This window comes from Branchiostoma floridae, chromosome 3, assembly GCF_000003815.2.
Source record: "Branchiostoma floridae strain S238N-H82 chromosome 3, Bfl_VNyyK, whole genome shotgun sequence".
NCBI classification, from domain to species: domain Eukaryota; kingdom Metazoa; phylum Chordata; class Leptocardii; order Amphioxiformes; family Branchiostomatidae; genus Branchiostoma; species Branchiostoma floridae.
The window spans coordinates 25,985,621-26,013,391 of record NC_049981.1 but is presented as its reverse complement, the minus strand read 5'-3'; the positions used below and the strand labels follow the sequence as shown (position 1 = coordinate 26,013,391).

At 39.6% G+C, this 27,771-nt stretch overlaps 3 protein-coding genes across 4 annotated transcripts in view; 2 read left to right on the top strand and 1 right to left on the bottom strand.

Annotated features, from left to right (window-relative positions):
• LOC118412073 (piwi-like protein 1) overlaps positions 1-6,512 on the bottom strand; it is an 18,267-nt gene extending 11,755 nt beyond the window's left edge. Inside the window, exons 1-8 of the mRNA XM_035814696.1 lie at positions 6,351-6,512; positions 3,863-4,045; positions 3,569-3,677; positions 3,016-3,183; positions 2,358-2,514; positions 1,738-1,845; positions 787-907; positions 71-195 (exon numbers count right to left, since the gene is read on the bottom strand). Of these exons, the coding sequence (XP_035670589.1) occupies positions 71-195; positions 787-907; positions 1,738-1,845; positions 2,358-2,514; positions 3,016-3,183; positions 3,569-3,677; positions 3,863-4,015 (941 nt within the window). The 5' untranslated portion in view covers positions 4,016-4,045; positions 6,351-6,512. The remainder of the gene's footprint in view (positions 1-70; positions 196-786; positions 908-1,737; positions 1,846-2,357; positions 2,515-3,015; positions 3,184-3,568; positions 3,678-3,862; positions 4,046-6,350) is intronic.
• Positions 6,513-7,282: 770 nt separating this feature from the next.
• Positions 7,283-19,190, top strand: LOC118412023 (1,4-alpha-glucan-branching enzyme-like). Of its 2 annotated transcripts, XM_035814610.1 has the most exons (16): positions 7,283-7,437; positions 8,690-8,859; positions 9,216-9,331; positions 10,215-10,476; positions 11,019-11,109; positions 11,424-11,633; positions 11,947-12,190; positions 12,329-12,427; positions 12,850-13,005; positions 13,639-13,765; positions 14,259-14,443; positions 14,614-14,664; positions 14,831-14,860; positions 15,079-15,108; positions 15,725-15,754; positions 15,926-16,027. In XM_035814610.1, exons 1-16 carry the CDS (start codon positions 7,325-7,327, stop codon positions 16,010-16,012), a joined length of 2,001 nt encoding a protein of 666 aa, XP_035670503.1. In that variant the 5' UTR covers positions 7,283-7,324; the 3' UTR covers positions 16,013-16,027. The 2 variants fall into 2 exon arrangements, with proteins under 2 accessions (XP_035670503.1, XP_035670501.1); XM_035814608.1 differs by lacking the exons at positions 14,614-14,664; positions 14,831-14,860; positions 15,079-15,108; positions 15,725-15,754; positions 15,926-16,027 and adding exons at positions 16,735-16,865; positions 17,424-17,541; positions 19,138-19,190.
• Positions 19,191-23,619: 4,429 nt separating this feature from the next.
• Positions 23,620-27,764, top strand: LOC118412079 (the record flags this gene model as incomplete). The annotated part of the gene is given in 7 exon segments (XM_035814705.1): positions 23,620-23,805; positions 24,354-24,488; positions 25,634-25,767; positions 26,112-26,202; positions 26,468-26,573; positions 27,001-27,056; positions 27,750-27,764. Coding segments are annotated over 7 exon segments (721 nt in total), but the record flags the coding sequence as incomplete, so codon positions are not given.
• Positions 27,765-27,771: the final 7 nt, after the last annotated feature.

The window sequence follows — 27,771 nt, the reverse complement described above, 5'->3', positions numbered from 1 at the left end:
GCACATAAATAATTGGGAGAGAAAGACCTCTATGTCCTTGACCTCTACAAAGTAAAAAAACTGTCCTCACTTTTTGAATATAATATTGTAGACAGTGAGGCACTGCCTGTCATCGGGAGCCAGCTCGTTTGTCAAAGTGATGCGAACCTTGATCAGGGCACCGTCTGTTTTCCGTGTGGACTGCACTTCTGTTACCTGAAACATAGCAATAATGCCTGAGTACAACAAGAATACCTTACGGTGACAAGTCACGCATTTTGATGCCATCCATGACTATTAAAATCATTCACATTCACCATATTCTTTACCTAAGAAATTGACAAAATGCTATACCACAGTTAGATATAGAATACAACACGGTGTATTCCGTATCACCCGAGGTATCAGCCCGACCGCGGGTCGGATCACCCGACGGCCGAAGGGTGATCCGACCCCCGGGAGGGCTGGGACCGAGGGTGATGCGGAATACACCGTGTTGTATTTTATTTATGTCATACCCACCTGAGAAAACCCATGTTTTGATGCGAAATGCGCCAGAAGTTGAACAAATTTGGTGCCCTCGAACAAAACGTGTTGCAACAGCAATGTTCCAACGTCCGAATCAGGTATTTGAATTGCCAACTGTGCTATATTCGAAATGGTTTGATTTGATTTACTCGAAGGAAGCCTGTGTGATACGCCTTTCGAACCTGTGCGATACGGAAAGTATGGCCCGGTCCAGAACACCCGTATGGAACGTTTTCGCGTCACAGGTATGACATAAATCTAAGTATGGCAGTAACATACTGATTGTGGCAGCTTTTTCGGCAGGTACAGGATTGCTCCGTCGAAGGCCTTGACGTCACCGATAATATCTTCGTGGTCATACAACATGCCATAACGCATGCTACGGGAGTCAATCTGAGGGCTAAAACAACAAACAATAGCTCAATCCTTTAACCCTTGTTTGTTCTTCTGGAAAACACTAGATCATTTCACAGTTGTCATTGTTAGCAAATACTATGAGAAATAATAGATCTTGTTACATGTTACATGTACAATACAGTAACAAACTTTTCAAAATAAATACAAAGGCAAGATAGAGGTCTCAGGATTTACATTTCCAATGACAGTCATCGAAGAATTTGGGTAAGTATTTTTTTTAATGTCGGAAATAGGGCTGGGTACCGGTACAGAAAATTCAGGTCCAGGTCCGGTTCAGGTCCAAAGGATTAGGTCCAGGTCCGTACCTGAACCTGGACCTGATTCATTATGTGAAAACTTGTGAATGGACGACACTCAAAACAATGGTCCATTTTTCTACAAAGAAATCTGTTTTGTGTAGTATTCGACTCCCACTGATGTTTTAAAATCCTACAAGGCAAACTGCCTCTGTACGATTGACTGTAAAAGTTGGTAAAGATGACTATAGAGTCTGCTCTGCCTCGCTGTTGTTATTTGCCTCGACCGGTAACCCCGAAAACGCGTGGATGCCTGATCATATAATTAGTTCATTTTCCAATCGGTCCAACATCCGGTCCACGGAATTTTTTCAGGTCCGGTTTTTCTGGACCGGTCCAATGATACATTTCCAATGACAGTCATCGAAGAATTTGGGTAAGTATTTTTTTTAATGTCGGAAACCATTTCCCCCTCGACCTACGGATAAGCACATTAATACTTGATGTGAATTGTTCACGTGTTTACACTCACATTGTGCTGCAATACAACAACTCGAAAGACGCTGACACTACGTACCTGAAGCTGACAGCATACTGGCAGATTGCAGTTAGATTGCTCTTAACAGGAATGTAGTTACACGCCACTCTTACAGGCTGTCCTACTGTGCCTGGAGGGGGGATATTTCTGTAGAACGGAAACCAGTGTGAAAATGTAACAATCAAAAAACAATGTTAAGCTTGCTCAAAAATCTCTCATACCTGTTTAACTATAACTTACAAGGGAAAACATACTGTTTTTGCTGGTGTGTTCTTTGAATAATTATATTTTCTTCTGCAAGTAGCCAATCAGAGCAAAGATTGGACATTAGCTGTTATTGTAAATACACTGTATGAGCAATTTTACTTTTTACGAGCACACAATACTACAGGGCAAGGATGATGGTATACTAGTATAGTGTGTGGGGAAAACAATTCAAATTTTTTCGAAAATGCTGTCTTTCTGGTTTACAATTAAGCATATGTTTGGATTTTGTAAATGTTTTTTCACTGCAAATTTAAGTTGGGATCTCTAAGACCAGTTAGCAATTCAACTGCAAGATGAGATATGGTTATCTTTCAAGGAAGATTATATATTTATAAAGCTTTCTGTGTCAAACTTGTCCAGTGTCTGTACTTTAAAACAGATGAGCTATTTACCGTTCCTTCTTTTCTTCCAGCGAGAGTTTGGCCATGGGCTGTGCGAGTGCCTGTGGCTTGGCCTGCTGTACACTTGGTGAGGATGGGCTGGGCTGCTTGGCCTGAGGGGGAGATGACACAGGTGGGGACTCTCTCTCCTTTGGTCGTACTGCAGTGTCTACAAAGGGATAACATGTAAAAACTCCAGTTTATGAGAAGACTTTTAACTTTTTTTAAGAGGACCATCTCCTACTTTGTGGAAGAAGCTAACTATTGCATTACTTTAGGTCATGGATTTTGTAGTGATAGTTTCGTCTTCTCCCTCTCCTGTCATGGCTAATAAAAATAAAAGATAGCAATGTGGTCTTGAGTTGTTAATCAAGAATCTAAAGGTTCTGGGTTCCAATCCCTAGTGGGCCCCAATGCTGTGCATTAGAAAAGGCCCTTAACACCTATTTGCTCACCCAATGAAAATGAGTACATAGCTCCGATTGGGAACGTCCTCTTGGATGGGACATAAAGCTGAAACTTTGAGGATCAAACCTCAGCAGCCAAGTCTAGTATGAGATGTCATCATGACTATCATCTTGAAAAGCTGATAGTCACCAGTTGTATAAACTTTTCCGCAAATGTGTAAAATCTCAATAGATAAATAGTATACTAGTAAAAAAACAGCAACCTGTGCTTTGTCTCTGCATGCCCAGCTGTGTGATGCCACGCCCGTACACCGGCAGACCTGGGATGTCCTGCAGTCCCATCATGCCTCTGCCTCGTACTGGTGACTGAGGCTTCCCATGCTGCCCTGGGGCTTGTGGAGAGGCGGGAGCGGGGGGACTGGGCGACGCACCTACAAAAGTAACAGTAAGCCTCACACGCATGTAGGTATGATGCAAGGACGTGTGAGATCGGTAAACCTGGACGACCCAATGTCAAAAGGAAGATTGTCTTTGTCATTGTCCCTGTGAGGATCAAGGTCCAACTAGGCAGAGATGCAAGACTTCACCTCTTACTCATATAGCTTTGCTATGCTTCCAGTTGTGAGGATTCATGCTAATTCTTAATTGTGCATATCATTATCAAGGTGATCACAACACCATGTGTTCTGCAAAAGAAAGTTAACAGAAATGTTAACAGAAAAGATAGCATCTTGATAAGATGGTATATAACCTTATCCATTAACCAAGCATATTTAAAATATTACAATAATATATAGAAACAAAAAGGCTGCTTACCTGCTTTCCCAGCCTGAAACAGACTGGCGAGTATGGCCCCTCTCCCCATGGTAGCAGGTGATGCCTGTGCTCGAACAGGAGAGGCATGACCTGTCCCTGCCTTAACTGTCTGTATTTGGACAATAGAAAAAAGGATTTACTTGGTTGACTTCAGTCTGTTCCAGTAAACTTAAACTTAACATTGGGAACATCAAAGCATTGATAAAGGATAGAGCAAATTTCTCAAACCCCAATGGCAAGTAATTCTTGCACTAAGAAGTTTCCCCAAACCATAGCCTTCTACATTTGCCTCACCTGTGGTGCAGTAGACTGCCTCTGCTGTGGCGGCTGGGCAACCCCAGACTCCGGTAAACCCTCCCCTGGCCGCCGTACCACGTTCTTGAGCGCCTCAGCAAGAAGGGCCCCACGGCCTCCACGACCAGCCCCGTTCAAAGGTGGCTGTGCCATCGCTACAAACTACTAGTTCTTGATGCAAATCTAAAGGAAGCAACAAATTGTACTTTGCAAATGTCATGTACTTTGGGTGAATAACAACTTGGCCATAAATAAAGTTGAATTAACAATTTATTTATCTATCAATCATCATCATCTCGGACAGGTTGCCTGGACTAAGTCCACCCTCTCTTTTTTCCAGACAGTATTTAGTGCAACTTATTTCTCAGTAAGTTGTATTAATATAAAAAAAATATCAATATTATGACATGGCTTGCAAAAATTGTACTACAACAAGTACAGTGGACACTGGCAGGAAGTTGGAAGGGGCAAGACCGAAGAAAAGGTGGGAAGTCAACATAAAAAAAGTGGACCAGACAGCCCAGCTGAAGCTACGAGTATGAAGGTGGCAGAGCACAGCAATGGGTGGAGGATAGGGCTGGGTACCAGTACAGTGTACCGGTACAAAACCGTTTTTTCTTATTGGACTGGTCCTGACTCCAGAAAAACCAGAACTGAAAAAATCCTGTCGACCGTATGTTGGACCTATTGGAAAATAAACAGACTATATAATCAGGCATTTACACATTTTGGGGCTTATCGGCAGAAGAAAACTACAAGAGCGAAGAAGAGTAGAGTCTATAGTATAGTCACGTCTACCAGGTTTTACGACCAATCGTACAGAGCCAGTTAGCCTTGTATGACTTTATAAAGCCAGTGGGAGTCCAATATTCTACAAAACAGATTTCTTTGTTGCCAAATGGACCATTATTTGAGTATATTCTATTCAAATACTGAATCAGGTCCAGGTTCAGGTCCGGACCTGAACCTGATCCTCTGGACCTGAACCGGACCTGGACCTGAATCTTCTGTACCGGTACCCACCCCTAGTGGAGGAGGATGTTGTGTTGCCTATTCATGGTGCCCCAATGACCCACAAAGAGGTAAAGGGAGGAAATCCTGACAGACTTTTCTTCAAAATTCTTGGCTTCCAAGTTCCTGCAAATCAATCTCAACGATCATTATAAAAAATAAAAAAAACTGGTTTATCTTATTGATTTTATTCAAATAAAATTGAAGTCAATTTAGTTTTGTTAACATGAACAATCAAAATACATTTCAAGTGGCATCCAGTCGCAACTTTCGATTGTAAAGTCAGAATTCAGAAGTTAGTCACTAGACTAGACAAGTGATGAAACTCTGATTCTGATGTCTGTTTTGTGGGATAATCTGATCCAGAAGAACTTCGTGGCTCATTCATTGCAGAATAACTCAATGAGACTTCTCTAAAACCATGAACATGGCATTAACAACAACAACTCAGGGCTCTTTGAACCTGAAGACAAAGGTCAGGCAGATGCAGGTATGGGATCATATTCAAGGCAGCGTTCGTGGGGAGCGTGGCTGTGCTTGGAGACTAGTGAAAATGGATTTTGATAAGCTTATATCAATGGATTAACAACGAAAATGAACAATAATGCCTCATACACAATAAATGCAGAAAACAACAACAATGGGTCTGTCAGCAATTTGCATGTGGGTGAGAGTTTGGATCATGAATGGCAAATTATTTTTGTAACCTTTCAGAACAAAAGGGAACCCCCTGTAGTCAGGAAATGCAAAACATCTGTCCATCGATCAGGCATCATGATTTTTATTCCAAAATGTTCTGTGACCACAAGAATCCACAGCTTTATAAAAGGCTTAGAGGTTATGGTCACAAAAAATCTAGCTACATAGCCTGGGAAAATCACCCAACAGCATTTTTGGGGCGGAAAAATATATTACACACAAAAGGAGCTCGTTCTAATGCAAAGTTCACATGAGTCAACCAAATATTTACATATTTTATACTTGTCTAGCTATGATACATATCACATTATTGGATGAAAAAGAAATACGGGGTTTATAGCGGACTGTTTCTTAAACTCAAAGCAAATTGCCGCATGGACAGACGTGCTTTCTTCTTCCATAATTTTTCCAAGCAGCTCTTCGCCAGAGCACACATGGTGTCACATGTCGGGTTTCATATCGAACTTCATCCAACCGTCAAATTTGTCTCAAAACCTCATGGAAAGGGTTGGACCTACAAATTAGACATTTCTTTAATCTTATTGCGTAGAAACTGTTGACACATCTGCACAACAAGTCGCCAACATCAGCTAGATAATTTGGAATTCCTGAGGAAAACTCAACATGTGTTTCCGCCATTTTTGTTAAGAAATCCGAAGGCCAGTACGATGAGGACAGCAAAAAAACAACTCTTCTTCCCGTTAAAAATTATATGTACGTCCACATACTTAAAATCTACTTCTATGTAACCCCGCTATATATAAATCTCTTTACTTACCTTACTCAAAACAGCATCACCAGAACCCACTGACGTTCGCGCGGATGAAAGACTTGAAGAGTAAACAACTCTCTCCACAAACTTCAGAACTCGCGTGATGACGTCACTTCGAATTTCCGAGAAATAGCGAACACTTCCGACAAGTTCCGACACGTTCCGGGAATTAGGATTCCAAGCAGATGTTGTGATAGTAAACTGAGTTCTTTTGCCTATATCAAGATGTGTGTCAGAAAAATGGGCTGCCAGAAAACATCCCTGACCTTTATCTAAGAATGTTGCGCCCGTGCACTTGTTTAAAGTTTCCAGAAAAAATTTGACTAGGGAAGAAAGTTATGACCAGTTATGTAACGTTAACGTCATGTATTACGTTATGCTCTATTATTATTATCATAAAGTTATATTATTAAAGAGTAATAACTTGGTATGCTGTATGGACAAAATAAAAGATAGCTTTTAAGAAAGTCATATTGCTGTATAAGTTGATAATGACCTTGAGCAATGAGCATATAACGTTATTCAATCTAATTGTTTGCCGTCTACAAGCAGTTCAAGCAAAGTGGTTTTATCAAGATCCTTGGTTCAAGCGCCAACAACTGGCCATCCAACGGGTCTGGACCTTTTGGCCCAACATAACGGTTATGGCAAATGTATGGTCTTCTCGTATTTCATTGGATTGGTGTGGTAATGGCAAAATCATGAAAATGCATGCCGCACACATCTCACAGTGATATTGGAGGGTGAATCTAAAAAAAAGGGGGGGGGGTAACAGTGGGATTCAAGCACCACCAATGTCAGCGCCAGTCCAAAAGGTCCAGACATTTTTACCCGGCAATGGTATTGGGTAGATTAAGAAGCTGTATCCTTGGTTTGACAAAAACTTTAAGTCAGCAGGGTTTAACCTACCTTAGTCGATTGTCAGAACTCCCCTCTGTGTTGGACTAGTCCAAGATCAGCTGATGCCCAGATGATCCAACATGGCGACGAAAATGGATGTGGACGAAGACGTCGGTCCCGCGCCCCCTGACCTGAACCGGCTTTATGACCTTGACTCGTACTTGAAACCCTTTGACAAGGAAATCAAAAGGAGGTAGGGTCGCACAGATTGTATAATTTTTGTTGTCTCTTGTTGCAGACGTTCAGATTTACAACCAAAGAATTATGTCCCAGCGATAACAAACCCGCCGGCCTCCTTATCTCCCACGCTAAAGTTCACACGTGTGTTGCATCACGTAACACATATCAAAAGATGTCTGTTTGGACAATCAAGGGTGTATCAACGGGGTGTGGATGATTTCTCCCAATGGTTGACCATGTATGGTACTTTTGGGTAGCGTTGGAGTACATGTAGCGTTATGATGATTTACAACGCGTACGATGGATGGACACGCCCCTCAACGAATTCGTGAGAACTCCCTCTCTTGCCTTTAATAGGAGCTAGGAATGAAGGACATTTGTTATACAAAACGTTACAGTCTAACCCAGAATCTAATCTTACCCCCCCCCCTCCCTTTGTCTTCATTTGTCATTGTCAAGTGAGTATGTTTGTAAACATGTTAGGTCTAAACTCTAAGACTAAAGTTACTCTTCAAGAGAAGTGTACTACTACTACTGGTGTCTTCCCTCTCCCATCCCACTCCCCTGTGTACACTGTTCCACACCCAGTAACTCTCTAGCAAGGACCAATCATGTCGCTACTGACAGGTCGTAGTATGTTGAGTCCAAGTTATATTCTGTGCTCTGCGAAGTAAATTTGTGTAGGATCTAGTAAGTTTAAGTGTCCAGGTTTCTGTATCAAACAGCAAAATAGGTTCCACTAGAGGTCTAGAGTAATGAACACTTGGACCTTCAGTTTGTTACGGATTTTTTTGTAGACTTCCAGATTTTGTCCAATTTGTTGCTTGCTTCCCATGCTAGGGCTTTCCTAGTTTCAGTCCTTTTTAGGATGATGTTGGAGCCAAGATATTTAAAGTTATCTACCCTTTATATACATGGACATTTGCTAGATTAGGATCTGAGTTCCAGTGGTCCAGTGATATTACTGATGACTAATGAGCTCTGTATTGGATTCATTGCAGATTCTTTGAGAGACTGGAGCAAAGGTTCTGCATTTTTATCTGTTCAGCAACTAAAAATCTACTGGTTATGGCACAGTAACAAGCCCCCCTCCCCCCAAATTAGCAAAAGAATTTTATAAAGCATTAATCAGTGGGATAACTCAATGAACAAAATCTAAGACTTTTAATCAAAGAATAATGGATCAAAGTGCACCATGTTTATTTACCCAGATCACTGTCATTCTTATCCTGATGACCTCTTTCTTTTGTCGCTATATATTACAGGTACAAATGCTTTGTGGAAGTGCTAGAGCATATAAACCAACACGAAGGAGGGCTGGAGAAGTTCAGCCGTGGGTACGAGAACTTTGGGATCCATGTGACGGAGGACGGAGGGCTGGTGATGCGAGAGTGGGCACCTGGAGCAGTAGAACTCTATCTCATGGGGGACTTCAGTAAGTGCCTTCTGTACTGGCTGTTCTTTGCGAGTTTAGGGACAAGTTGGCATTTTGCAATTGTCACAATTCCCCTAGTCAATCAGGACAACTCTGCATGCGCACTTCACCCGGAATGTTGACAACTCGGCTTGAAGTTAGTACATGTACAATGTACTAGCGTAAGGGTCTCAACATTACCTATTTGTAATCATAATTGTTTTTACCTTCCCAGCAGCTTTTTCTTACAGCATCAATTTTTTTTTGTTTTTGTTTCAAGTTTAATACACACTTGAATGCACAAAACTTGGGCATCCCATTCAGCTTACAGAGCCACAGACATTGGTGAATGTAAGCTTTATTTCTTAATTTCACAGATGGATGGAACAAAACATCCCACTCCTTTGAAAAGAAGCCCTTTGGAAAATGGGAACTGGTTCTTCCACCAAAGGATGATGGGAGTTGTCCTCTAGACCATCTGTCTAAGTACAAGGTAGAACTTGTGAAGTTAGTTCTTATGCTAAATATTGTTTAAGACACCTGCAAGTAAAGAGATGGGATTAAATTTTGGTATGAAGTTGGAATTTCCTAAGAAGACCACTTGGGGGACTGCTGAAATCCAATCTATGTGGACAGGCATTCACTAAAGTAAAGACAGGATTCTTGATGCTTACTCAGTTACTGTGTGTCAATTTTAACAATATCTAAGTAGCCACCAAAAGTGGTCACAATGGACAAGTGGTCCATATGTAGAGGTTATTACTTGTACAGGTTTCTTTCCTTAAAAAGACTGGATCTTTGATGCATCTCTTGACAATCTAAGTAATCTAACAGAAAGTCGGTAATAAATTAATCATTTGTCTACTTGCATTCAAGTTCCTGTTTTCAATTCTGACTGCACGTAAGTCTTTTAGCTTGTATGATCCTCTGCATCATTATTTTTAGCTGCAGTTTTATCGTTTATGCCATGCCATGCTCTCTGAAATTGGACCATCTCTGTCAGAACTGTATGAGTTATTTTTTTATGCAAATGTAAACAGAGTGTATGATTGATAAGCAGACTGACATATTTGTGGGGAAATGTATAAAGGAGGTATATTAGAAGTTGAATCAATCTTTACTGTTGGATGCTACGTGTGCAATATTCATTCAGACGTTTAGACAGCACCCACTGTCTTTAACCAGTGAAGTAAGATGAAATTGATTTTATTTCATACTTTTATTTTATTTTCACTGATGAAAGACAGTCGATACTGTCTGAAACATCTGAATTGTAGTATTGAGCAGTAAAGATTGATTTAACTTCTATTATTCCATATCCTGGATGACTAATCTGCACAAACATATCAAGGAGGAATGTTCTATCTCCCTCTTAGCTTGTTGTGAAGGACAAAAATGGTCATCTACTGGAGCGGATCTGTCCCTGGGCCAAGTACACCATTCCATCTAATGAGACAAAGATCTACGAAGCGATGTTTTGGAACCCGCCAGAGAAATACGTGTTTCAGCAGTCCCGCCCAGCGACCCCCCGCAGCCTGAGAATATACGAGTCTCATGTTGGGATCTCATCATGGGAGGGCAAGGTTGCAGACTACAAGCACTTTGCGTATAATGTCATTCCAAGGATCAAGAAACAAGGTCATCTTAGTTCCTGTGTGAAGAATGAATTTTTACTTCTTTAAAAATGTAAATCTGTCAATCTGTGAATGACAATTTGCAAGTCTAGTGATTAAGCATACAAAAATCTTGGAATAAGACATATTTCAAGAGCTCATTGCATGCATGCAATGAGAATAACATTTTGTAGCTATAACAAACACACAGTCTGCAAAATAACTTGTAAATTATCCAATTACTGAGGGCAACCTGCCCTGGAAAAGTTTGTAAACTTTGCTCATGTGAGTCTGAACCACTGAAGAAGCTGCATGTCTGGTCTGTGTGACAGGCTGAACAGAAGACCTATATTAAAATGGGAACTGTTGCTCCAGTTGTCTTACTAGTACTGAGAGGTGACTGCGGCATGAAAGATGTTGCTTATCTGAGCTAATGGGTATCTCAATAAACCAATCTTGAGGATTAGTCCACTCTACCTATCTGAAATAAAATAACGCCAGCTTATTTTGAGTAAGTACAGATGTACTAGTAATTATTTTTATCTAAAAGTCTCTTCTGTTACGCAGGTTACAACTGTATCCAGATGATGGCAATAATGGAGCATGCCTACTATGCCAGCTTTGGTTACCAGATTACCAGTTTCTTTGCTGCCTCCAGGTAAGACTGTTAGATATATTACTTTTCAGGTATACCTGTACAAACGTATTACTTTTACCACTTAGCACCAAACTGTTTTTAAGATACACTAAGTACCAAATGGTAGCAAAGTTGTATTGCCTCATAGATGTATACGATAAGTTAAAATTCTATACTGCCATCAGCTAAGAGTGTGAGGGACTGGATTAAAGTTTGTTTTGCTGCCATGATCTTTGCTATGTCTGATCATGCATCTGATCATGAGTATAGTGACTGAACCTAAAGTCGATTCACAACAACCAGATCATAATCAATCCTGCTCTTTTGTTTCACAGTCGTTATGGTCCTCCAGACGACCTGAAACTTCTCATCGACACGGCACACAAAGAGGGGATAACAGTCCTGCTGGATGTGGTCCATAGCCATGCTTCCAAGAACGTTCTGGATGGTCTGAACCAGTTCGATGGAACCAACGCCTGCTTCTTCCACGCAGGCAGCCGAGGAAATCATGACTTGTGGGACAGCAGATGTTTTGACTACACCAAGTAAGTTTGTCTCCTTGTCTGTCTATTATATTTGCACGAAATCAAGTAATAAATTTTATTTATTAAGTAAAGACAGTTGAGGAGGAAAGCAGGAGCTTGAAAACTGAAAAGGTTTATGCTAAGCCTTTTGTGTAAATTGCGTTTTGGTATGTATATACATCTAATGTGTGACTGGTGAAATATACCATTTCCTACTTTGTCCACTTTGTGTCCAAATCTCAAAATGTAACTTGGCAATGACAGAGATACAGAGATTGTGGATACACATATCTATAACATACGTATACCTTTTTTTCCTTTTCACTTTATTCAGCTGGGAAGTGCTTCGCTTCTTGTTGTCCAACCTAAGATGGTGGATGGAGGAATACCAGTTTGATGGGTTCCGGTTTGATGGCGTCACCTCCATGTTGTACCACAGTCACGGGATCGCGCACGGCTTCTCTGGAGGTCTGGGGGAATATTTCGGCCTCCCTACAGACTCAGAATCCCTCACGTACCTAACATTGGCCAATCACATGCTGCATGAGCTATACCCAAACTGCATCACCATAGCAGAGGTGAGAGCATTCGTTTAGTTTCTTGTCAGCTTTTGCAAAAATGTGACTTAATAGTTAGAAAAGGTGAAGCTTATTGACAAACCATGTTGATGTAAGAGTATGCAGTTTTACCAGGGATGATACGTCTGTCTTCTTCAGGATGTTTCGGGGATGCCAGCTCTTTGCAGACCTGTGTCAGAGGGAGGAAATGGCTTTGACTATCGCTTGGGGATGGCAATTCCAGATAAATGGATCAAGGTAAAAAGATCAAAGTATTTTGTCCCTGCTGGCTAACCCTGTAGCCAATACAAATTTGCCAAAGGGCTACTGGTTGTGTTTGGCATCACACAATCTGACATCAGTCCATACATTGTTTTTTTCCATCTGTTCAATGGCCAAATGTATCAGCCACGGTGAGCCACCATGCATCAGCACTTGATACCTACAGAAGATTGATTGATGGATGGATGTTGAAAAAACTCTAAAGTTTTCCTGTAGGCATAGAATAAGTGTTTAGCAGAGACTTGATAGTCACTTACCTTCAGTGGAGAGAGTTTTGGAGCTGTGCCATTTAAGATACTTCCACCAATTTGAATATCATGAGTTTCTAGTAGAAGGATGGATGTGGGAAAGAGCTTATGTACTGTACTTCTTTGCTGACTTCAAAACATTTCCCTCAGATCTTGAAAGAGTACAAGGATGAAGACTGGAATATAGGAGACATTGTTCACACCCTGATCAATCGCAGACATGGAGAGAAGACAATAGCTTATGCTGAGAGCCATGACCAGGCATTGGTGGGAGACAAGACACTGGCATTCTGGCTCATGGATGCTGTAAGTCAGATCTTTTTAAAGATTTGTTTTTCATATTAAGTGGTAAACTGCCTATAACTGTAATACACCAGTTATGTATCATATAGTAAGTACATGTACAAGGTGCATAAGATCCAGGATTAGATTGTAAGATTTAATCACCATAAGCCAGGATATCATTAGAGTTGGAGGGGGGGGGGGGGGTTCTTTAATGTGTGGCTTTCCTCAAATACAGGGCCACTGGCTTTGCTTCCCATCCACTATTACTCATTTTTACCCGAGTCTAGTGAGGAAATAGAAGTGAAGTGCCTTTCCCAAGGGCACGGCATTGGAGCCTGCTAAGAATTCAGACCCAGAATCTTTAGCTTAGCCAGAAGACCAGGTGATCTTAGATGTAATAGAAGGTAAACTTCAATGTAATAGGAGAACTCTAACTTCGTGTACACCTATTTTAAGAAGAGGAAAGCATGTAAAACATAGATATAAGTAGGACATAGCAAATATAGCTTAATAATATCATTCTCTCTGTAAGTAACTTTTATCCCTTTTGTAAGCATTTATCCCTAATGTGGCATGAATTTGCAATAAACTTCATTGTCATTGTCTTAAAACCTACAACCTTGGAAAAACATGGAACCTCTGTGTTTTTTGCAGGAGATGTACACCAACATGTCATGTAGCTCAGAGATGACTGTTACAGTGGATAGAGGACTAGCCCTACATAAGATGATCCGCCTCATCACACATGGTCTTGGAGGCGAGGGGTGGCTCAATTTCATTGGTACTACATGTAGTAATTTGTGCAAAACATGGGCCTTTAAAACAATGGAACAAGGAAACACACTGAGTCTCTCAATTTTTTCAGCAATTTAAGGCAGTGTAACATTACAAGTTTATCAAAACATCAGCATGAGTATCTACAATCTGACTTTATCTAATCTTTCACACTCACACCTACTATGTAACATCAACTCTCATACTTCCACCAAATGCTATAAAACTGCCAGATCAAAAAACATTGTTATGGAGGCCTTCTCAAGATGGTCTTGAACACCTAAGCACCTGACTAGCATTACTGATGCTGCAATATGATGTACTAGTGTTTTTCTCCTCTGGTGGTATTATGGCATCTGGTTGAATCATGAGAAATGAAAAATATATGTATATACTTTATTATAGAAAATATAGACCTTAGTGTATCACCCTGTGGTATTGGTTGTGTAACATTTAGTATACTGATTAAAGTACATTTACTCGCCATCCCTATGTTTCAGGGAATGAGTTTGGGCACCCTGAATGGCTGGACTTTCCTCGAGTGGGAAACAACAGCAGTTTCCACTACGCCCGCCGGCAGTGGAACCTGGTCGATGACGACCTCCTTCGCTACAAATTCCTCAACAACTTTGACCGTGACATGAACCTGACTGAGAACCATTTTGGGTGGCTGGCTGATAAACAGGTAATGCTTGAGAGAAAGACATTTTAAGTCATATTTTTCACTGCATTTTGCTGTCATAACTTGTGCATCAAATCATACTTTTTTTTTCAAAATTTCATTTTTTTATTGTTTGAACAATTAAGAACTATTGTGACTGAAATATTTTCTTTTATTCTTTTTTTTAATTCAAGTACACAATCATACAACCATTGTGTATGAATGAAAGTGTGCAGGGAAAACAGGTAATGCTTGAGCTAAAGACATTAAGTCATTTTTTACTGTATTTTGCTGTCATAATTTGTGCATCAAATCACCCTTTTTTTTAAATTCAATTTTTTTTATTGTTTGAACAATTACGAACTATTGTGACTAATTTTTAAAATTCTTTATTCAATAACAATCACACAGCCAATGAATAAAAGTGTGCAAGCAACCAAGGTAACCAATAATCACTAAATAGACCCCTACAATTTAATAAGCTTAACAGTACTGTATGGACCTATGATAAATAACAGTCCAGTTATCTGTATGGAATTATGATAACATAAACACTGGACAACTGTCTTGTATAGACCTATGATAATATAAACACGGGATAACAGAACTATCATCAATGAAATATTTTTTATTCTTTATTCAATTACACAATCATACAGCCATGGAATAAAAGTGTTCAGGCAAAACAGGTAATGCTTGAACGAAAGACATTTTAAATACATTTTGTGATAGTTTTCACTGCAATTTGCTGTCATACCTTGTGCATCAAATCATACTTTTTTTTTTTACTTAATTTTTTAAATTTTTTTTATTATTCAAACTATTGACGTATTGTGAATGAAATATTGTTTGATTCTGTATTCAATTACACAATCATACAGCCATGGAATAAAAGTGTTCAGGCAAAACAGGTAATGCTTGAACGAAAGACATTTTAAATACATTTTGTAATAGTTTTCACTTCAATTTGCTGTCATACCTTGTGCATCAAATCATACTTTTTTTTACTTAATATTTTTAATTTTTTTTATTATTCAAACTATTGTGAAAGAAATATTGTTTGATTCTGTATTCAATTACACAATCATACAGCCATGGAATAAAAGTGTTCAGACAAAACAGATAATGCTTGAACGAAAGACATTTTGAATACATTTTGTAATAGTTTTCACTGCAATTTGCTGTCATACCTTGTGCATCAAATCATACTTTTTTTTTACTTAATTTTTTTTATTTTTTTTTGTTATTCAAATTATTGTGAATGAAATTTTGTTTGATTCTGTATTCAATTACACAATCATACAGCCATGGAATAAAAGTGTGCAAGCAAAACAGGTAATGCTTGAGTTAAAAACATTTTAAGTAATATTCTTTATTGCATTTTGCTAGCATACCTTGTACATCAAATCATACCTTTTTTTTTCAAAATTTCATTTTTTTAATTGTTTGGACAATTACGAGCTATTGTGACTGTATTTTGTTTTGTTTTTTTATTCAATCACACAGCCATTGAATAAAAGTGTGCAAGCAGCCAAGGTAACCAACAATGAACAAAAATTGAATGGATCTATGATAATAGATATGAACCTATGATAACACAGGACAACCATCCAGAATGGACCTATGATAACATTAGACAGTGGATATCAGTCCTGAATGGACCTAGTAGTATGATAATATTAGCACTGGACAACAGTCCTGTTTGGACCTATGATAACATTAACATATTAAAGTATGGTTCTGTCTTCAATAGAGTATGCCTCAACTGTCTGAATGGGAGCATGCACCACATACCTACAGTAGAATTACTAGACGCCATACAAAGACATGCAATCAAGTTCAGAAGTCTGATAAACTGGATTCACTGGACAGTATCCAAATCCAGCCCCAAGAAGAGCTGAGGAATGTTTGGGCCCTATACTTCTATACTTGATGTACTACTCGCCAGTGTACTGTATTGTAAAATAATGTTAGTTTAGTTCAGCACAGCTGCTGAGCTGAGGTGATGGAAACAGCATCAAAAAATAACACACGGGATAACAGGCTGGTATGGACCTATGATAACAGGCCTGTATGGAGCAATATGATAACATTAACATTGGACAACAGTCCTGTATGGACCAATATGATAACATTAACACTGGATTACAGGCATGTATTGACCTATGATAACATCAACACAGGATAACAGTACTGAAAGATAAATACATCAAGTCAGCTGATTGATTGAGAAAAATGCCTGGTTTTGAGATGTATAGTGCTGATATCACAATTGCTGTATCATAACGTTATAACAGAACTCTTTGCACCAACAGGCTTATGTAAGCAGTAAGCATGAGGGTGACAAGGTGGTCGTGTTTGAGCGAGGAGGCTGTGTGTTTGTCTTCAACTTCCACACCCACCAGAGCTACACAGGCTACAGAATCGGATGTGACGTCCCTGGAAAGTATCCTATCTTCATACGTTTACGTGTATCTCGTGAGATGCCCAGGATCTTGATTAGGGCCCAGTCACGTTAATCTTATGATCGTTCTAGGATTGTCACACGAGCGCAAATTACGGGCATTCCTGGGAAACTCGAGCAATCGGCTGTCTTGTTACAAGAAGGGCTCTTTTGGATCTCTGTTTGAGATTGGTTCTGTCATAGCCTAATTGCAGATTCTATGACATCAAAATTTTATGATGGCCCACTACAAATATGGCCACACCATTTGTCTGTGCATTGATTATGCAATAACTTGTGATAGACCAAGGGCACCTGGTATTATTGTTTTTTATTCCATTTTAGAAATAGTTTGATCATACTATATGTATACATACAATGAAATGGTGAAGCATGTGATCTATAGATTATTGGCTTCCCAAACGTGAATTATCAATGCGCATTTTGCAAGATTTTTGAAAGGTATTTCGATTCGTAGTTTCTTTGTATAGTACAATTGCATTTTTTTGATATCACACATTGCTTTGCTTCAGACTATTTCCTTAACCCAGAAATTACCAGGTACAAGATAGTCCTGGACACTGATGACCCGGCATATGGTGGACATAGCCGCCTGGACCACACCACAGAGTTCTTCACAGAACCCATTGAACATGACAAGAGGGCCAATTCAATACAGGTATAGTTCTAGTGTTGTCCAGTTGTCCCAGTATTTTCTTTTGCTCTTTTCTAAAATCAATTCTAATTAATGATGGATTATAGACATGCTACTGAATCATGTTTGTATTGATTTGAAGTGCATGTACATGTAATTAAAGTCCACACAGAGTAATATTCAGGAGGGTCTGCATGGGGGGGTCTTGGTAACGCTTAACGGTGAATTCAGGAGGCCCGGTAACGGTTAACGGTAAATTCAGGAGGCCCGGTAACGCTTAACGGTAAATTCAGAAGGAGTTACAATAACACCGTTGAAAGTAACATTGACGTGCATTCCTATTTATACAACGCTAGAGTAGGGGAATGGGGGAAAATATCCGTCTAATGACCAAGCAAAAGGTGCCCGGAACCCGGAGGAATGACAGGGGCATTGTCCATGACATCAGTAAATTGACGGAGGCAGAGTTCCCGGCCCGCCACAGAGACGGCGGCAGCAAATTTCTTATGGGGGGATTGGACTATTGTGAGTTTCAGCACCTGGAGCGCCGAAGGCTCGACGCATTCCAGGGGGGTCCGGGGGTAATTTTAAAATCAAGACCCTCTTAAATGCTGTTTCCTGCATTTTCGGCAAATTTTGCTGACTGACTAAGCTAGGTTGATTTTGTTATTTTCGTCAAATTACACAATGATTATAGCTTTGGCCTCCACCCCCAGAGCTCCCGACATATTTTACCATTTCGAGCTCAGAAGGCACGGGACGTTGCAATATAAGTCCGGGAAAATTTAAATCTGGACCGTCTGAAACGCCATTTACTGCATTTTGAAGGACACATTCTGCTGTAAGACGAAGCTAAATTAAATGACATTTTATTAGAGAGAAAAGTTTTTTGTGCCTACCCACGCCCCTAACATATTTTCACCATGTCATCGTGAGCGCCAAAGGCGCCAGCCGTTGCAAGGAAGGTCCGGAGAAACCTCATTTTCTGCATTCTAGGAGTGCTTTTTGCCCGAAACTAAGCTGAGTTTACACTGAAATCTGTATGAGTGATAAAGTTTTTGAGGGCGACGCTTCCGCAACATATTTTACCCTGTCCAGAGCCGAAGGCCGGGAGGCTCGGAGAAAATTTTGAAATCCGGACCCTTTGAAACGCCATTTCCTGCATTTTCCGGGGTCTGGCATTTCACTTCCTGTGTATAACGGGTTACGAAAAATTTCTTGGCAACGCTTAACGGTGAATTCGGGATAACAAATAACGGTTAACGTTGAATTAAAACGACCAATAACGCTTCACGAAGAATATACCGATAACGGTTAACGTTAAATTAGAGAGGGTCGGTAACGATTAACGGTGAATTAAAATGGCTCGTAACGCTTAACGGAAAAAAGGCATGCAGACCCTCATTCAGGTTTACCATATGCTTAGCCCAAGAGATGAGAAGCAAATCTTTGCTGTTATTGTTCAGAACTCAATTTCTCTTTCATCCTTTTCATACTGATGATAGTGGAGACAACCGTTATAGTTCACAGTAAGCTCATTGTGTATCTTCACATTTGAAAAGTGTCATTTATCTGTTATATTTTGATAAACACTATGTGATGATGTCATCCTCTTCCCAGGTGTATATGCCAGCACGTACAGGCTTCATTCTGGCAAAACAAGATGACTAAAAGGAAACCTAAGGACCAGAGCAGCAGCCATGGATACGCAGTTACCAGTGATATAGCATTGTCATTGTTATGTGTGTTTCTTTATGGCAATAGTGTACCTTATTTTGTTACTTAATTAAACGTACACTTTGCCTATGAAATTCTCTGCATAGGAATATACTTGGATTCTTAGATCATCTGACTTTAATTTTTGAATTAATGGTAGGTGACAAAGTATTACTCTGACAAAATCACCAGAAGATCTTAATGTCATTTATCTTTAGATAGAGTAGGAAAGATACTTAGATAGCTTCTGCCTGCACTGCCAGTGCTTGAAAGTAATGTAAAGTAGGCTAGCGCCTAACCTTTCTAATGTTCAATTGTGTGAAAAGCATACTGTCCTCTACTTGTTGGCAAGTGTACAGCATTGAGGATTCAGAGATTATTGGCCAGTGCTCACTGTTACACTTGTAAATTTCAACAGTCTGAGAAGTGTGGTAAATTGAACTGTGCTCAGTGTGTCCTTATGCAGTATCTGCACAGAGCTTGATGAACAAAAGAACCAGATTTTATTTAGAATGCATGTAAGATTCTATTTGCTATATAAGACGTCTGTTAAGAACACAGCCTAGAACTAAAACCAATTCTTAGAGAGCAGTCAGTTGTTGTGAGATGAGACCAAAAATTACTTTGCTAGATGGTAAAATTTGATATGTTGTGTGAAGCATTGATGAATGTTAGACATCACGGTAATAAGATATACCAAATAGCAATTACTAAAGCTATTTGGAAATGGTCAGATGTTTCAGGTACTTACCTTTAATTATTATTTGTTAGCGACACTGAAGAGATCTTGATGGAGAACAGGTTTTATTTGTTTTAAACTATGAATTAACTCGAAAAGGAGATGAGGAAAATTTTAGTAGTCCAATAGGAAACAAAGGTTAGACAACTTAGACGAAAGTTGATGCAAATGAGTTAATTAGTTCCTGTTGTTTAAATCAGCTACTCTTATACTGTGTGACAGTTTGCCTGCTTGAGTCAAATGTGTGGATTGGATTTGGGCCTCAAATGGCTCCAAATTGTACTTGAACTGGTGGAAAGCAATGAAACCGCAAAAAGTTAACATGAAAGGTTTGAAACCGAAAGGTCCAAAAATTGAAAACATTTTACTTTGCACATGACCATGATAAACCAAGAACATTATATAAGAGAGCAACCTGACTGATTTTTGTAAGATCAGTGCAAAGAACTTATCAGATATATTTATATCTTATTTGCTGTGTTACATATTCAGCCTTCAACAAATACAAGTTGGGAGCAACCAATAATCCGTTGCTTTGTATATGTGTGCATATATTCTTATAAATTCTCTAAACAGAATGTGTGTCCCAGTAAAAAAAAAATGAGCATCTGACATCTAAAGGTTAAATTGATTCCATTGTTGGATTGCAGGAGTGCTGACTGTATTTTTGTGATGACGTTTCAATGGATAGGTGTATTCTAGATTGAGTATGAATATGCATGATATGATCATGAAATGAGAGACTTAAAAATGAATGCTTTGAAAGCAATGTTATAAAGTTATCATTAAGAATAATCTTTGTAAAAGAGACAATGCACTCTATACTGTCTGATGTTACAGTATTATGGAATCCTGCTAATTAAAGTATGCTACATGTACTTTGCTGCTTACTTTTTTGTAAACCAATAAAATGCTATAATATAAAATTATGTGGTGTGAATACTCAAAATGAACACACAAAACAACAAAAGAAGAAAACTTTCAACGTGATGACTTGTGCTATCATCAAGACTCCTTGCAGTTTATGAATGACAACTTTAACATTATTCTGAAGCATCTCTCTGGAAGGTAAAAGCTAGGTGTACATGCCATGAATGCTCGCCCTTTAATAGTACATCAGTTCAACGATAATAAAAGGTGGGATAGCACTGTTCACACTAATTTACAGACGCATATTTACAGATTCGTAATACATGTACTAAAAGTCATTAGACTGGTATCAGGGGGACATCACAACTCCAAAATTAGCAGAAGCAAAAACAAAAATAGTGAATATTATCATTCCAAATCATTTTATCACTTTTCAAGCACAAGCGGTGCCTAAAACATCATCAGCTCCCTCTGCAAAGGTACTTATTGAAGTGGCTAGTTGAGTTTGTGTTCAGTTTTAAAACTCTTTCAAGTTTTGACTGAGCGCCCACTGCGCAGTCTTTACTTTTGAACGGAAGCGCATCGCATAGGAGAGCGCAAAAGCTTTTATAAAGACTTAGAGTATCTATAGAAAGACATACTGATACAATTTCCACTATATCATATTGACTATATTTGTATAATGTTGCATGATTTTTATGTGACTTTCAAGTTGTTCGATGAAGAAGTTTAAAGATGAAATGGGACTGTGTTTTTCATCTAACGGCAGCGCCAAGCGTACTTTGTAAGCTTACCAGCATAGAAAGCTACAGGAAAGACGTATCAATTTACCCGTTTCAGTCTGTTTCTTGATGTAATCTTAACTGAAACTAATCCGACCGGCGAAAAATTCCCGGACAAACCTTGACCGTGAGTTAGATCTGACATGATCCAGAGGAAATGATCTGAATGAGTCCTGAATGATGAAAACGTTGAAGAATCTCTGACCCTCAAGTTCTTTGTGCACTTTGGCCCAAAATCTTAAAGACTTAAAGAAGAAAAGGTAAAGTAAAAGACAACAAAAAAAAAAGGAAGAAAGAAAGACTCCCTACCTACATTGTACCTACCGACCCTCGGCAATTTCGCTTACATGCCATGGCCATGGATGACATCCTATCCGTCTGCTATCCGTCTATGGACACCGCAAAATTGATGCGAGCGTTTGAAAAAAAAAAAGTTGGGCAAAAAAGTTTCCTTCATGACAAATCTAACTGGTCTTGAAGACTGAATATGGTATACCAAATGATAGTTTTCTTTTTGATATGGAGAACATTTACGATGAGACAGTACTAAGTATACGCAAGGACGTTATATCGTCCTTGGTATACGCAAGGAGCTTTTATGGTATACGACAGTATACGAACTGTGTTGGAACTTACGGCACAAATTGGCATATTTTGCAGTTTAGAGAAACTTAAGACAGGGACAGTCACGCTATGGTCGCATTTTTTTATTTCTCTTTGGAAATGGATGTTATCAATTTGACGAAGAAGTGTGGCCTAATTGGAAACACAGCATTTTTGCCAGGCCTCGGAAACTCCCCCGCACTTCTGCCATCTGTGGCACAAGCGTGTCCTTGTTCACGACTTTTTGGCGGGAAATAGTCACGTGTCTAAACAGTAAACATGGCGGACTTCAGAAAGTTTTGAGCCTGAGTGGAAAATCTGGACAAGGACGTTATATAACGTCCTTGCAAGAACAGACAAGGGCAACTTTTTAAAACGGCCAGCTGCAAATCGGTTCAGTGAATCGGTTCGGACAGCCTGTGATTTGGTGAGAAATGTAACGATTTGTTGACAAAGTCTTGGGAAATATAAGGTCAGATAACGTTAGAAACTTTTCAGCTCCACGACGCGACTGTCTCTGGTATTGAAGACTGGTTTCAGTATCTTGGTTTGCTTCGAGGACAATTCCATAATTCCTACTTTGTATCTGAAAACATGAGGTATGAACATGAACTTCAATACGACCATTTGTACCAAATTTCCGTGGACGCGTCTGTGCATGAAACTTTTCCGATATCGCCATGTTTGATCATGTGTCTCCATCATATCCGTGATCCTGCCGTTGTGTGCTCATTTACTAGTAGTATCAAATATGAGCATTACAACGGAAGGATCATGGATTAAATGCATCACAATTTCTTTCCACTTCCAGTGTGTTGACTTGCAACCAAACTGAATTTATTTCACACTTTTTTGTTGTTGTAAAGATACAAACAAAAGTAGCCCTCACAAAATTGAACGTGTGCTCAGTGAGTACAAATTACATTGAAGACTTTGAAAAGACACCAGCCTCGCAACTAGTCACCAAAATAACACCAAGAGGTTTACCATCAGACTTTACACCATTTGTTCTCACAAACTCAACTTTGTTTATTCAAGGACGTTGTAACGTCCTTGGTTTATTTTACTTTTTATCTCGAAAAATGCCATTATATATAATAACAGTCTAACTTTGACAGAACTTTGACATAACCATCATCAGTCATCATCATCATAGGTATGAACCATGGATGTAATGTTAAGCCTGCATGTCCCCTTTCAGGTATCTTAGGGTAGTCAACTATTTTTATGTGATGGGGTTGCTTCAATTTTTATAAATCAGCATAAAGCATGATTGGCACCTGAGAACTTAGCAAAACAGTAAGCCTATTCTTTACTTCAACGTCCTATGTAACCACTGCCTTCCTGAATTTTAGCATGGTGCATTAACTGTACCTATTGGTCTGCAGGGCACCATGGATCCAGAGGCTGCAGTGACTGATCTACAACCCCTGCTGCTGTTCTTCGATTGTGAGGCGGCAGCAGGGAACGTTTTCCGCCACAATATCATCGAGGTTGCCATGAAGTGTCAGCCAGACTTGCACCCTACTGCCGAGTTTGACAGCCTCATTCACACCGACCAGCGCATTGGTAGTTTTGGTAGGGATGGACTATGTGCTTGAACTTTTTAATTTGTTTATTTGTTCACACTTAAAAAACAACAAAAAGTACATATGAGTGAATTATTATAATACATGAATAGTGCAAGGTAGGCTTTTTGATTATAGACTTTTTAATTATAGTCTTTAATAGTCTATAGTACATACTACAATGTTTTAACAGCTTAGAAGTTGTGCAAAACAGAAGGGTTGTTTTGGGAACAAATGAAAATGTTGTTTGCATGTTTATCTATTTCCACAGCAGGAAAGAATACATAATACACACAAACAATAGATAAAAACAGGTGCAGGAGGACGGGAAAATCGTATGTAGCTTACGAGTATACTAGGCCCTCTTCCAATATAGGAAACAAAATGAATACTAAAATAGTTAAAAGTAAAACGATACAAATGTACATAGAATGTGATATCGGCGCATAAGGATAATCAAATAATGAATTGATATAAGATAATAACTGAATGAGTTTGTGACAAGATATGAGTTTTGAAATAAGTGAAACAAGCAATGAAAGTTGTATTTCTGTTCAGGACAGGAGAATGGGCTGACTGCCAGAGTTCTAGAAGGCCAGCCCACATTCCCAGAGGTGCTGGACCAGCTGCTGGCCTGGTGCTCAAGTGTGGTGGAACAGGTCAACACACTCACCAACTGTTACCATTATCCAGGTAGCTGCTCTCACATCTGATACAGTGGTTTTCATGTAATCTGCAAGCAGATGTATTTTAGACCAGGTCATTCTTGGGGTTTTACGTTTGTTTTTGCAAGATTTAATGATTTAGTACTTTTCTCTACCACCGTATGAGTATACGCAAAATGTTAACTTTAGGAATACAATTATCCTAGAAAAAAGTGCTAAATGTTGCAAAAACAAGTATAAAACGCAGAGAAAATACAAGCATTCTGAGACCGATTGTGAAAGGAAGAAGACAGATGCAAAGCGGTCTACCGGCTGTAACATAATGGAAGACACATACTGTCCCTATTGTGCAAAACAGCACCTGCTTTTGTCGCAGCAGTTGAGTTCTGTCTTGTGCAGCTCCGTCGGCTTTGGAAGAGTAGGATCGGTCTCTTTGGCGGGTTCTGTGCTGCAGCGTGCCTTCTGGAGCTCTTCCTCCAACTCGGCGACTTCCTTCTCCAAACGGGCCTGCGTAAGCTGCTCTTGTAACTCGGCTTTTCGCCTCTCCAGATCTGCGGTGGCTTTGACCTTGCCGCCCGCCGGCGGCGTGGTCTCTACGGACTCCGTGTCAGAGTGGACAGGCTGGCTGATCCCCTTACACTGCTTGTTACCTCTGCCGTTGGGGTGAAGGGAGTTGTCTTGCCCGCACCCGGGACATTTTTTGGCCCGTTTTGGCATGTCGAATCGCGTAAACTTGCACAAAAAGTTGCATAAAAGTTAACTCTGCGATCTACGTCCTCTCGGACTGCTTTACATGTGAGACAGGATGAATCACGTGAGCCCGAGGGCATAGGTCATGGCTCATGCGCAGTAAATTATTTCATTTACGCTTTCCGCCTAAATCAACACAATGAGCTGTCTCCCTACCTCTGCTTTGAGACAAGTTTCAATGTACTGTTGTCATACACCATCTGGACTGAGTGCTTTGCAAAGTTGTACGGGGAAGTCTGCCATCTCTGTAGGTTTTTACAAAAGCTTTTCTGTCTTGACATGAGCACACCCGCAGACGTTGCCTCTGTCTTCCATTATGTTACAGTTTTTGTTTTCAACAACAAAATCTTGAAAAAATTTTAGCTTCCCACAATTTTTAAAACATCAGGAATGTTCCCAAATTTACCTTGTATTTCCCTCCAGTGCTGGTGGCACATGGAGGAGAGCTGTTTGACTTTCTCATGTTATTCTCTCATTGTGAGCGGCACAACGTTCCGATCGACAAACTCCGGGAACACAACATACATTTTGCGGACACGTTCATACACCTAGATGAGGTTGGTACATTGCTTGATGACAGGTTGCTTTGTTTTAGTTCCCTTTAATCATTTAGTTTGAACATCTTGCCAGTCCTCGCCACTTCCATTTATTACTGTAATACATCAAGACTTATGAATGACAGAAGTTCTGAAATTTGCTAAATTGTAAAGAATGGCTTCATGTAAAGGATCCAGGTCATTTCGGGGTTTTATGCCGGCCCTATAACATTTATCTCTCTTTTACAGTCTTGTAGTTTTTATTTATTTGCCTCATACTAAAAATTAGTACAAATGTTGCATGAAAAAATCACTGAGCAAGTTCTTTACATCTGTTTGAAGACTAATGAATGTGTCTCCTCCAGGTAAAACAAGCTGGACATAAGCTGTTGGACGGTTGTCCTCTATCTCTGGACTTCCTACTCAACGAGTGGTTCCCAGGGGAATTCACTGAAGGTTCCTACATGTTTGCATTGTTACGATTGATATCACTGAGATTATCTGATTGACATGTGTTTGCAGTTAGTTGGGAAAAGCAATTTTTTGCTGCTTTATCTTTATTTTTGGGGTTGCAACAACTCTGTAGTAGAGCAGTAGTACATTAATTAATTTGAAGATCTACAGTAATTGCAACAAATATTGGGACAAATACCGGTAGTATGTATATTGTTTTGTATTTTACTGCCAGGTTGGTCTTATCGAATGTTCCCATATGTGGTAGGTCGACACCGAGCCATGGTGGATGTGCAGTTGCTGATCAAGGTGTTCTATGAGACACCTCTTCACCAGTTTCTGGACACTCTTCCCATCTTCAGTACAGAGGAATGGTGAGTTGGCAGGATGCACAATGGTTTTACCTAGCCCGCTCTGAGGTGTTAGAGATAGTAGAATGTAGCAAAACTGGAGCAAATACTTTGCCAGGAGAGTGTGCCTGAAACTTCCTTTGGAACAGGCAAATGTTGACCCTAAGGTGGGCAATTTCTCACTTTTGTGCCTGTTTGTATTTGTGTCCAACCTGGTGGGTTGCTAGATGAGAATTCATGATCAGTTCTGATTTGGTAAGAATTCACTGCAAAATTATGTGAAACAGTACTGTTGTTTTAATTGTATGTTTCCGTATAGAAGCCATGTGGAAATTTTCAGGGATAAGAATGGGCATTGTTTTCATACACATGATTATGATGTGATTTGATGGTATGGCATGATTTTGTAAGCTGTTTTTTTTCCTTTTTGTCCTTTGCCTTTCACTAATAGGTACGAGTTTTATCAGACTAAGAAGGAGATACAGAAGGACAAGAGAGAGTTTGGAGGTGCATAGTCTTGTGTCCATTGCGTTTTTTTCTTCTTCAATAAAATGTTGTAATGGTACTAGTAGTCTAGGCCCTTGCTAATATGAATTATGCTCTGGAAAATTTGACACTGAAGTTTTGACATTGATACAAAATACAATCAATATAGAATTGGACCTTGCAGAGATGAGTTTTGGGTGAGAGGGGGCACTGCTAATTAGCAGATGAGAAGTGAGGATAGACAACAATGATATCCTGTCTCAGGACATGTAGCTACATTGATATGTGGCAACCATGGTGATGATAGAAAAAATACGGAGACAATAGTTTGATCCTGACTGTCCACTGCAATTAGCAACTCCATCAACAGGGATCTACAGTTGTTGACCAACCTCGACAAATTTATCTGGATCAACTTGAAATATGGGTTCAGGTTTTAGATGTACAAATTATTATGAACAAGGTTTCATCAAGAGTCAAGACTTACCCTGGCACTACACATATCATGACAATGCATCCAGGCATTCTCGACTTATGTTGGTCTTCTACACGCATACATACACACACACACACACACACAGATATGAAAACACTACCAAACACATTCTCGTGGTGAAGGTAAAGATGGATAGGTTAAGTTGCAGGAATAGTGTAGAATTAGTCTGGGCAAACTGCCTGCCATGATGATGACAATGTACGTCATGTTTCTTACAGATAAACTGCTGTTCTAAATAAG

What these genes read in the sequence shown, in the direction of transcription:
- LOC118412023 (XM_035814608.1), top strand. Translation starts at nt 7,325, where the DNA reads ATGGCGACGAAAATGGATGTGGACGAAGACGTCGGTCCCGCGCCCCCT. An exon ending in CTATCTCATGGGGGACTTCA is followed by an intron (nt 8,860 to 9,215) that starts GTAAGTGCCTTC and finishes TTAATTTCACAG; the next exon opens with ATGGATGGAACAAAACATCC. An exon ending in ACCATCTGTCTAAGTACAAG is followed by an intron (nt 9,332 to 10,214) that starts GTAGAACTTGTG and finishes TCTCCCTCTTAG; the next exon opens with CTTGTTGTGAAGGACAAAAA.